General features: G+C 32.4%; 1 protein-coding gene, 1 long non-coding RNA gene and 1 other non-coding gene across 3 annotated transcripts; 2 read left to right on the plus strand and 1 right to left on the minus strand.

The window, feature by feature from the left end:
- The first annotated feature begins 1,840 nt into the window (after positions 1–1,840).
- Positions 1,841–1,947, plus strand: LOC133813451 (small nucleolar RNA R71). The gene has a single exon (XR_009884462.1). It is a non-coding gene; the product is annotated as a small nucleolar RNA R71 (small nucleolar RNA).
- Positions 1,948–6,783: 4,836 nt separating this feature from the next.
- On the plus strand, positions 6,784–8,636 carry LOC133793037 (probable inactive chitinase-like protein LaCIC). Its single transcript, XM_062230764.1, has 3 exons — positions 6,784–7,248; positions 7,380–7,533; positions 8,078–8,636. The coding sequence occupies exons 1-3, from the start codon at positions 6,846–6,848 to the stop codon at positions 8,472–8,474; spliced, it is 954 nt and encodes a 317-aa protein (XP_062086748.1). The 5' UTR covers positions 6,784–6,845; the 3' UTR covers positions 8,475–8,636.
- Positions 8,637–10,342: 1,706 nt separating this feature from the next.
- On the minus strand, positions 10,343–11,279 carry LOC133778351 (uncharacterized). The gene is made up of 3 exons (XR_009869097.1): positions 11,231–11,279; positions 10,612–10,739; positions 10,343–10,479 (listed from the first exon to the last, which is right to left on the minus strand). It is a non-coding gene; the product is annotated as an uncharacterized LOC133778351 (long non-coding RNA).
- Positions 11,280–11,864: the final 585 nt, after the last annotated feature.

The following is an 11,864-nucleotide window of genomic DNA, read 5'->3' on the forward strand; positions in this document are numbered from 1 at the left end:
GTCTAACTTTGGAGACTCAGAAATTGATTGAACATGATCTAAGGGTGAAAAAGGTTCAACTTTGGTTTCATTTAAGGGTATAGGCTCTACCAAAGAATTCACATCATCATTAGAGTCATCAACATGCAAGTTCATACCAAAGTATTTTTCACAAAAGTCAAGTAAGTCATTTCCATCATCTTCACATATGCTATCTATCATGTTAACTTCATGTATTTCCTCACACTCAACAGATTTAGCAACATTAAAAACATTCAATTCAACAGTCATATTTCCAAAAGATAATTTCAAAACACCATTACGATAATTTATGATTGCATTAGATGTAGCTAAGAATGGTCTACCTAAAATGATAGGAATTTGAGCATGCATATTTTCCACAAGTTGAGTATCAAGAACAATGAAGTCAACAGGAAAATAAAATTTATCAACTTTTATCAAAACATCCTCTATAATGCCTCTAGGAATTTTTACAGAACGATCGGCTAATTGAAGAGTTATAGAGGTAGGTTTTAGCTCACCAAGACCAAGTTGCTTATAAACAGAATAAGGCAATAAATTTACACTAGCACCCAAATCAAGTAAAGCTTTGTTAATAAAATGATCACCAATAATGCATGAAATTGTGGGACACCCAGGATCTTTATATTTAACAAGACTCTTATATTGAATAATGGAACTAGCTTGTTCAGTTAAAAACACCTTTTTAAGAACATTAGTGTTTCTTTTAACAGTACAAAGATCCTTTAAAAATTTAGAGTAGGCAGGAATTTGTTTAATGGCATCTAAGAAAGGGATATTGATACTAACTTGTTTAAAAACTTCTAAGATGTCATTATATTGACTGCCTTTTTTAATTGGAAGTAATCTTTGTGGGAATGGGGCTTTTGGAATGAAAGGATGGATTGGAGTTTCTTTGTTTGATGAGTCATTGAGATTAGAACTAGGAGGCTGACTCTTTTCTTTTTCTTTTTCGTTTTCAACCTCGGGTATGTAATCGGGTTTGACAATTTTCTTTCCAGACCTAAGAGTTGAAATTGATTTGACTTCTCCATTATGACTAGACTTTCCTATCTCATATTGACCTTTTGGATTAGGGATAGGTTGACTAGGGAATGTTCCTTTTTCTCTATCAGCTAAAGCAGTGGCGAGTTGTCCTACTTGTGTCTCGAGTTTGGTAATAGATTGAGATTGATTTTGTAGGATTTGTTGGGTGGATTGCATAAATTGTTGTAAAGTATCTTCTAAGGAAGGTTTTCTTTGTTGCGGATATGGTTGATTTTGTGGGGCATGAGCTTGGTTTTGTGTGTTGTATTGGTGCCCTTGATTCATTTGGGGTTGGTTTTGTCTCCATGAAAAGTTTGGATGGTTTCTCCAATTTGGATTGTAGGTGGACGAAAATGGGCTATCATTTGGTTTCCCATAAGAATGAAGAGCATTGGCCTCCTCAGAAAAGGCTTCTTGGTAGGAAGGGCATGATTGTGAATTATGGCAAGGACTAGAACATATAGAACAAACATCTTTTCTAGGTTGAATTGGAGAGTTTATAGTTTGGCTTATGGCTAAAGCTTCTACTTTTCTCGCTAATTTGTCTAAGGATGTTCTTAAGTCTAATTCTTCTTTTACTTCATACCTTCCTCCTCTTTTTGGTGAATTAGTTGACCTAGACCTAGGATCAAAATAATTCCATTGTTGTGAATTGACAGATAAATCTTCAAGGGCGTCCCACGCCTCTTGTCCTTGAAATTTTAAAAATTTTCCAGTATGCATAGATTGAATCATTTGACGATTAGAGGGAGTCAAACCATCATAAAAATATTTTACAAGTCTCCATTTTTCAAAACCATGATGAGGACATTTTAATAATAAATCTTTAAATCTTTCCCAACATTCATAAAACTCTTCATTATCTTTTTGAAAAAACTCGGAGATTTCTCTCCTTAGACTATCAGTTTTAGACATAGGAAAAAATTTCAGTAAGAATTTATTATAAAGTTGATCCCATGTAGTTATAGACCCCGTGGGAAGGGAATTTAACCAGGCTTTTGATTTGTCTTTTAATGAAAAAGGGAACAATCTTAGTTTGACCGACTCATCAGAAAAATTTTGAAATTTAAATGTTGAGAAAATTTCTAAGAAATCTTTGACATGCATGTAAGGATCCTCTCTATCTAACCCATAAAAAGATGGCAATAATTGAATGATTGCAGGTTTAAGATCAAAATGAGTAGCAGAAGTAGTAGGTAAAACAATGCATGAAGGAGCATTAGATGAAATAGGTGCAAAATATTCAAGCAAAGTTTTTTCAGGCACAACAGTTTCATCAACAATATTAGCAATAGGTTCCATGATGCTCAAATTTTTACTAACACTTTCAATTTCAAATAGAGATAAACGTCTTTTTACTAATCGTTTTTTCGAGTTACGTTCCCAATGATGCATACAATTTTCACAAACAAGGCAACAATGATAATCTCAAACAAGCAATTTTCTGATGTGGAAGATCAGTTAAAACCGCAACCACCGAGCATACTTAGAATTTTTAGAGATTTCACAACAATATAATTCTTATGGTTTACTTGTGCCCAGGCCTATTTGTTTCCACTTACTCGCGCACTACTAACAACTCCCCGAGGTTAATTAGTAGAGGCGGATGGGAATTTTGTTCAAATTTCCTTTAAGCAAAAATTGCTTATGTTGAAAGGACAAGATTTAGGTTTCTCTCTTTTTTTTTTCAAGTATTTTTCACAATATTACACTAAAATATTAAAGAAGACAAAGAAAAATAAGGCAAAAATTAAATAAGACTAAAATTTAGGCAAGAGTAGGGAGGCATAGCATGCCATCAACCATAACAAAATTAAGGTAAAAACTAGGAGGCACAAGTGCCATCAACTTAAACATAAGATAGAGGACTAGGAGGCAAAAATTTGCCATCAACTAGCTAGAAGGCAAAATTGCCATCAACTAGTAATTTGCGGAATTTAAATAAAATAAAAATACAACAAAATAAAGAAATAAAATTACAACAAAATTAGGAGGCACAAGTGCCATCGACTATAAAAATTTAAAAGGATAGATAGGAGGCACAAGTGCCGTCACTAAAAAAAACAATAAATATAGAAATATAAGTATATTTTTTTATGGGTGGTTGAACCGTCCCAAATTTCTTTTTATCTTTTTTTTTTTAGTTTTTATAGATATATATATTTTTTAGTTTTTTTTTTAAGTGCAAGAATTAAAATAACTAGTAGAAGAATTTACTAACCTTGAGATAATTTTCGTTTCTTTTCTCTTGCAACTCCCCGGCAACGGCGCCAAAAACTTGGTGGACCCAAAACGGGTATGTTTAAAAATTTATACTCACAAGCGCACGAATCGTATTTATAGAATAGTTTTCGTGTAAGCACGAGATCGAACCCAAGGGAGTTGTCTAACATAAAAAAGAAAACTATTTTAAGTCAAAAGTAATAAATTCTAACCTAGTTCCAAAGATTGATGAGTTTTAATATTATGAACATGAAATAAAAGATTGAAAAATAAAGCTATTTAAGAGAATGAAAATAAACCAATAATGATTTGACAATAAGTGTTAAAAGAAAAGATTATTAAGATACTAGAATCCACAAAATGTAAGTTTAATAATATTTATTAGTATATTGATTCCCAAGTTTTAGTGATAGTTAAAATAATTTAAACTATCATTTTCCAAAAATATTTATAATTTTAAGCACAATTTTCTTATAAAAAGATAGGATTTTTCTTCGCTTTTCAAAATTATAATTTCAAAGCATTTAGTGTAAATCAATCTAATGAAATAACAAATAAATCAATGAACATTATTTATAATGCAAAACATAATATTTTTGTTCTAAGCATGGATGTGTACAATTTAATGACACATCTTACACAAAGAATATTATGTTTATGCACTAATGAAGAACAAAGTGTAAATATGTTCTAACAATCTAAAATACAAGATATTTAAGATGAAAGAAATATATGTAGAAGAAAAATCCATAAACTTTGTTGTATTACAAGGGAAATCAACATACAACATAAATATTACCTAGTTACAAGTTGCTTCATCATGATCTTAATAATCTTATGAAAAAGATTAGAAGCACATAACTAGAGTAGAAATTACAAAATAAAAGACATACATACTTGCAAAATGCTCTTGAAAAACCCAAATGGAAGAGAGAATGGTAGAGAGAAAATGAGAGAAAAAGATGGTAACCAAAACATTAAGCACCCCAAAATGGTCTTCAAAACCCTTATTTATAGCCAAAATGAGATTATTAAAATAATCAATTTAAATTAAGTAAATTGATTAAATTAATAATAATATTGTAAATAGGGGTAAATTGTAGGAGTGATGATGATTTTGGGGTAAAAAAGTGTGTAGAAAATGGGTAAAAAGGTGGCATTTTTGTCATAGGGGACAAAATGTAATTTTATGGGCTCAAGAGGCTGATTGAAGGCAGGCGGCTGGGCTGTTTGTGCCAGGCGTGGAGCTGTTGGGCCGTACGGACGGGCTGGGGCAAGGCTGGGCCAACGTGGGCCTGCTGAAGGAGATGAGGCTGAAGAGAGCCCATGTTTGGGCTGAGTGCTGGCTGAGATGGTTGAAGAGCTGCAGGCGTACGGCTGGGGGTGTAACGTGGAAGGCAGCAGGCTGAAGAGAAGGAGCTTGTGGCTGCTGGCAAGGACACGTGGCTGGAGGGAAAGAGCCAGCAGTGGAGCTGCTGAAGGCAGTGGAGTTGGGCCGACGTGGGCTTGGGCCTTGGTCCAGGCTTGGGCCGAATGAAGGAGATGGCTTTTTGCCACAATTTGCTTATTTTCTCTTCATAAATGCCACTTCTATAATTGATTTCCTTTAAATAAAAAAAAATGCAAATTAATTTCTATAAAATAGTACAAATTAACTTCAAATAAATATTTTCAAAATACAAATACATCTTATTAATTTAAAGAAAATATTAATTTAAACTTAATTTGTTTTGACACTTAAGTTGAATAAATATGCATCTATTTTTACAACTAAACACTCAACAATAATTCAAATAATTAAATTACAACATATTACAATATAATAACTATAAAAACATACAAATAAATATAAAATCAAAATAAACCTAATAAATTCAAAATTACTTAAAAACTTAATAAATCAATTAAAAACTCAAGAATTAAGCAACAATTAGCACATAAAAAGCGGTAAAATAACTCTATTTTGTAGAGTTATCAATAATCCAAATTTTTTTTATATGACAATATAAATTATAGTTATTTAGAGCATCCCGCAAATTTTTAAGAAATTCTGAATAGTTTACGAAGCCGAAAAATGGTTCAAACTGTCAAACGCGTACATAAAAAAATAGGCATGCGTGCAATAAACTGTTTAAACCCTGCTTTCGGTACCATAATTTATTCAGAATTTCTTGAAAATTTGTAGGATGCTTCAGTTAGCTACAATGTACACCGTTATATAAAAAAAATTGGGATTATATCTATCCAGATGCTGAAAATAGAAAAAGGATGCATCGGTGTTGTCAAAAAATTTGACAGTTTGAATCTTATTTTCGGCTTCGTAAACTATTTAAAATTTATTGAAAATTTATTGGATGCTCTAAATAATTACAATGTTATAAAAAATTATTATATCTATGCAAGAAATATTGTCAAAAAATTAGATTTGCCATAGTGGCTCCCTGGATAAATATATATAAGTTTATACACAACAAAAGCTTATATATAAGTTCTCAGAGCACTTCCAATGGAAGAGGTAAAATGTCTAATTCTTTATAATATAGAGAAATAATTGTTAAATAGTCTTCCAATGAGTGATGTAAAATTATATTTTTTTTTACCTAAATGAACAATATTTCTTTATATGTAGTGAAACATTATTCATCAAGCTATAAATATTTTATTATTTTTTTTATAAACTTAGATACTATTATATTTAATTATTTTATTTCTTAAAATGAATAAAATATTTTTTTAAAATATAATATTTAAATGATGTAGAGAAAAAAATAGAGAAATTGATATATGATATAATGTAAAACTTTGAGGTAAATTATAAAAAATATGTTTTGGTGATATATTTTGTAATACATTTTCTCTATAATATTTAGCTAAAACTCACAAAATCACCTTCCATCAACTCATTTATATATATATTTATAATAGCTATGCATAAATTCCAATTAATCTGTATCTACATTTACATATCCTTTATATAATATTTTAATATTGTTATTTTTCTTTATAAGTTTTTTCTCTCTTATTTAGTATATGTATATTTATTATTATTATTTTTAATTATTTTATTTTACTTTAATTAATAAAATATGTTTAAAAATATAATATTTAAATGATGTAAAGAAATATATTGAGAATCACGGTATAAAAGATTAAGTAGATGTGACTGCTCTTAGTTATTATAATTTATAAAAACAAAATGAAAAGCTACGAGAATTATGAACATACGGTTAAAATGTCCAATACCATTGAAGCCGCCTCGCCACATCTCTGACTTTTCAAACCCCATATTTACCAAAGTTTTTTTCTTTATTTATTCTACGATTGGTACTAGATAAGACGAGAATTAGACAAAAGGCTCACCAAACTAGCCATGTAACTTTAATAATCCAGATGACTTTAGACTTTTTTATTTTATTTTTATTTAATAAACAAAAAGGAAAAAAAAAACTAAAACCAAAACCTCACTCTTCTAGATCCGTTCTCATTCTACATATATATAATAAGCACACACCCACTACTCAAACATCAACCATATTAAAATACCAAGAAAAAGGTATATAGTATATCTGATAAAGATGAAGTTTTGGGCATTGACAATTGTTTCCCTCTTGTTGTTCACCATACAAGGAGGATCAGCTGAGCAATGTGGAAGGCAAGCCGGGGGTGCTCTGTGCCCAGGAGGGCTGTGCTGCAGCCAATTCGGGTGGTGTGGCAACACAGACGAGTACTGCAAAGACGGTTGCCAAAGCCAATGCAAACCAAGTGCTGGGGACCTTGGTGGTATCATTTCAAGGGCCACTTTTGATGATATGCTTAAGCATCGTAATGATGGTGCTTGTCCCGCCAGAAACTTTTACACTTACGATGCTTTCATCTCCGCCGCTAAAGCTTTTCCTGGCTTCGGCACCACCGGTGACGATGCAACAAAGAAAAGGGAGATTGCGGCTTTCTTAGCCCAAACTTCCCATGAAACTACAGGTTATATATTATAAGTTCTATAGATACTGTTAATTTTTGAATTAATTAGTACACATTTGGTCGTATATATGAATATCGATTTATATATATATATATATATATAAATTGAGATGATCTTATGTTATGTGTAGGTGGATGGCCAACGGCACCTGATGGCCCATATTCTTGGGGATACTGCTTCGTCAGGGAGCGAGACCCGCCAAGTAATTACTGTGAACCTAGGCCATCTTATCCTTGTGCTTCCGGAAGGCAATACTATGGCCGTGGTCCGATGCAACTTTCCTGGTAAATTTTAATAATCTGTGAATAATGATTATATATTTAAATAATTTTGGTCAAGAATGGTGGACCCACCGGACCAAGTGGGATCATGGTATAATAATAAAGTATGTTGTATTAGATATACATACTTCTTGTAGTAAGTCAAATTTAGAAACTTTTTTAATCTTGACTGCATCAAATATTAATTTACCAAACACCGACTTTACTTTTTTACTTTTTATAATTATTTTTCATAAAAAAACTACAATTTTAACCCTAAATTATTCACATGTGAACATTTAGTATAACAAGCTAATACGACTTTTGAATATATGTTTTTTAACAGACAAATATAGTAAGGAACCTATAAAACTTTCTCTTCGGTATAAAAAGTTTGCATGTATTATGCCTATTTACTTAAATTAAGTCAAGTCATCCCTCAATTTTTAGTTAAGGTAAAGATATTAACTAATAAAGTATAATTGGTAACTGATGGTATGGTTTGCTTTACTTTACTCTTTATCTTAGTTAAATTAAATTGTCCAAACTAAACGCCAAATTCTTATAGGAATTACAACTACGGACAATGTGGACAAGCCATTGGAGTGGACCTACTAAACAGCCCAGACCTAGTGTCTACGGACCCCGTAATTTCTTTCAAGGCAGCAATCTGGTTCTGGATGACCCCACAGTCACCGAAGCCATCATGTCATGACGTCATAACCGGAAGATGGAATCCCTCGGGAGCTGATCAGAGCGCCGGTCGAGTCCCCGGCTACGGTGTGACCACGAACATCATCAACGGTGGGCTTGAGTGCGGCCAAGGCTGGAACGCTAAGGTGGAAGACCGAATTGGATTCTTTAAGAGGTACTGTGATATATTCCGGATCGGCTATGGAAATAATCTCGACTGCTACAACCAAAGGTCGTGGGTGAATGGACTCTTGCTTGACTCATCCATGTAATACGACTCGTCGTAAAATGAGGAAAACTCTTCTTGTCCGTTATTATTATGTGTCGTAAGGGTTAGTTTCCCTTACGTACGATAATGTTGTAACCTTTGTATGCGTGCGTGGAATAATGACTAAGTTTTCCTCAATAAAGATGTCGAAAATATTAATTAACAATGTTTTTGCAATATTTCCAATATTATCATGACACAAAACTGCTATATAGATATGTTGGGAAGTAAAAAAAACAACTTAAACAGCTTCAGAAATAATAAAAAAATGTAAAGAAATTTACTCGGTTGGATAAAATTATTAAATTCACAAAGAGAGATCTGTTTCACCTCAAATTTAAATATTACATAAACTTAAAACTCTCTTAATCTTTTCACCCGAAACCTAATACACCATTTACTTCTCACTCTTTCACTTTTCAAATTCACTCTCGCACTTTATACACTTTAAACTCACTTTCACTCTTCTTCAAAACCCAATCTCACACTCTATTCAAAAGTCACTCACATTTTCATACACAAATAATATATTTATAGTTACAAAACATGAGCAACAAGACACTTATTTTACACAAATTATTCATTACCCATAATTAAAAAAAAACTCTATAAATAAAAACCATGATAAATTAATTTGAGTCAATACTTAACAATCTCCTCTTTGACTCAAATTCTCTAAACTCACAACTCAAACTATCAATAAGAGTAAGCATGCATCGACTTCATACTCTCATTGAACTTCACATGAACACTTGGATCATATTCTTCAATGATCACTCCTCTTATGAGTGTTGATGCATTACACCAAATACCCCTTTCTATAGCACATGAATATAATACTAATGAAAAAGTATTATGCAAAATATTATATATGTGGCAAAGTTAATGAAAAATGCGGTAATTTTTTTGGGAGCCCGCCACTTATACATTTTTTTAGAATAATTCCTTCCAATTTCGGACTTACCCATTTTCTTCTTCGGCTAAGCACAGTATGTCTCTGAACTCAATCCTGCTTCGGTTTCCTCCATCCCTGCTTCAAATCTCAGCTCAAATCTCCTCCATCCCTCAAATCTCAGCTCAAGTCTCCTCCATCCCTCATATCTCCTCTCTCTCTCTCTCTCTCTCTCTCTCTCTCTCTCGTCTTTCTCTATCTCTCTGTCAACGGCCAGTTGTTGGGCTTCTCGGTTTCACTCCTTCTCTTCGGTCTTGGCAAGCCAGGTAAGTATATTTAGTTTTAGGTGTTATTGGAAGCATTAACCTCAAAAGTTATTAGCATTTTCAAAATTAATTATGGGTTTTGCAGATTGTTGGAAATTTTTCAATCCAAGGCCTCACTCCCTCAATCTCGGCTCAGTCGCACCTCCCTTCCTCACTTAGTCACCAACCAGTTCAAGACTTGGGTTACCTCAACTACATTAGCTTTCACCAGGTACGGTTTGGGCATATGCTGATTTGAAATATTTTCAGACTTTTTATTTGAAGCATTCATTTGATTTTGAGTTTTTTCAACTTTGTGGGTCATTGTTTGAGTGTTGAATTTATTGCTATGAGTGTTGTAGTGTTGTATTGCAATGAATCTGGGCATTGGGTCAATGAACTTGCAGTGTTGAATGAGTATTGCAGCTGAAAAAAAAAACTCTATTCATTTGGCCCCTGCTAACTAATAAAGATGACTTGATATTACATAGGCCTCAAACCCCACCTCCTCCCTTCTACCTACCCCAAACGGACACACACACAATTCATTTGAATGAATTTATTCAAGTATATGGAGAAAAGATGGTCAACACCATTCAAATTCAATAGCCTATTCTATTATGATGAGGGCAGTAATAAGCAAAGTTTAAATCATATATTCATAGTAATAAGCAGAAGCCTAGAAGTCGAACTAAATTACGGTGTTGAAGTTTAGCAACAAGCTTAACTTCATTTTTAAACTCTTCGTCACCCTGTCCTGCAGTCTTGGAGAGCCTTTTTACTGCTATATATTGTCCATTAGATAGCCTACCCTGAAGAAGCAGTACATGGAATAATATGCAAGGAGAATGAGTCAAATCTCAATCAAGATATTGATCAAATATCTTTTTGATATACAAACTTTTATTATGAACAGAAAACCACTTTCTTTGTTACGATTTTACCTTGTAAACGGCTCCACATCCACCTTCTCCAAGTTTGTTTTCATCAGAAAATTCGTCGGTTGCCTTCCTTATAGTGTCGAAGTCGAATTGCAAAGAATCATCCTAGCTGATGTCCTCTGCAGCTTTAGCTTCAATAAATACAATCGATTTTGTTATTCAATGGCACACACATGAGACGAGTCTAATATACAAGAAGCCAGAGTATATTCAGTATATACTCTGTAATTTCTATTAGAGTATAAATGTCCCCTAGAAAAAAAAAATTATTTGATAATAACATCTCAATCATCCCCGGAAAGAAAAAATTCAATTATGGAAAAAGTACCATTTAATCCCATATATTCAGAAAACGATCAAAACTTATTGTTGTATTGTGTGAAATAGGTACACTCTCTTATCCATTTTGTCAAAATTTACTAAGTCATACTTAAAATGCCTTTAAAGTAAATGTGTGTATATATTTTATCCCCAAATTTTAAGATCGAATTAGATAAATTTTGGATTTCAAAGGCTGTTTTAATATCTATTGACAAATTTTAACTAAGTTGCATATGCAGCAGGCAGTAAAGCAAATATTAATTACCAACAACAACAACAACAAAAGATAAATCAAACTTACTTTCAAGATTTTCCCTTGGCTTCCTCGTCAACTTTAAGAAAATGCATACAAGATTTTCCCTCTGCCTCAAGTTAAGGGTCATAAGCCTAGGCTTTTGTTGGGGCTTTTTAAAACAAATCTGTGACTTCATGGTTGCTTTTTGGCAACACCTACTACTTCTCATTTTTTCACTTGTGAAATCTGAAGAAAAACTAGAGAGAATGAGATTGCATAATTCATAACAGGATAAACGAACCTTGACGTTTGGAATAAAGTTTAGATTTACTGCTACCACTAATATGGCTTTAAGATTTATAGAAACAGATTGTCTTGTTTGAAACACCTCAATATAATTTGCTGCATGCTTTTTTGTAAACCTACTTCCTATGATGTTTACATTATTTTCCTCTATGATATATGCATAATCTCCTTATGCCAATATATTAGACTATTATACTTAGTCTTTCTATAGATCTTCCATGATCAAATGCTTATTATGAAAGTTAAACAAGTAAATTTATCGATATTGATGTTTGATATTAGTATCAAATTACTTTTTGGGCCATTTTTTCTCTCTGGTGACAGTAACCCATTTGTGTTTATCTTCATGTTAAGAGGAAGGATTGTTATTTGCACTTAATGTTTTCATAATGCT

The sequence above is a fragment of the Humulus lupulus genome, chromosome 1 (assembly GCF_963169125.1).
Source record: "Humulus lupulus chromosome 1, drHumLupu1.1, whole genome shotgun sequence".
NCBI classification, from domain to species: Eukaryota; Viridiplantae; Streptophyta; class Magnoliopsida; order Rosales; family Cannabaceae; genus Humulus; species Humulus lupulus.

What these genes read in the sequence shown, in the direction of transcription:
- LOC133793037 (XM_062230764.1), top strand. Translation starts at nt 6,846, where the DNA reads ATGAAGTTTTGGGCATTGACAATTGTTTCCCTCTTGTTGTTCACCATA. An exon ending in AACTTCCCATGAAACTACAG is followed by an intron (nt 7,249 to 7,379) that starts GTTATATATTAT and finishes TGTTATGTGTAG; the next exon opens with GTGGATGGCCAACGGCACCT. An exon ending in GGTCCGATGCAACTTTCCTG is followed by an intron (nt 7,534 to 8,077) that starts GTAAATTTTAAT and finishes AAATTCTTATAG; the next exon opens with GAATTACAACTACGGACAAT.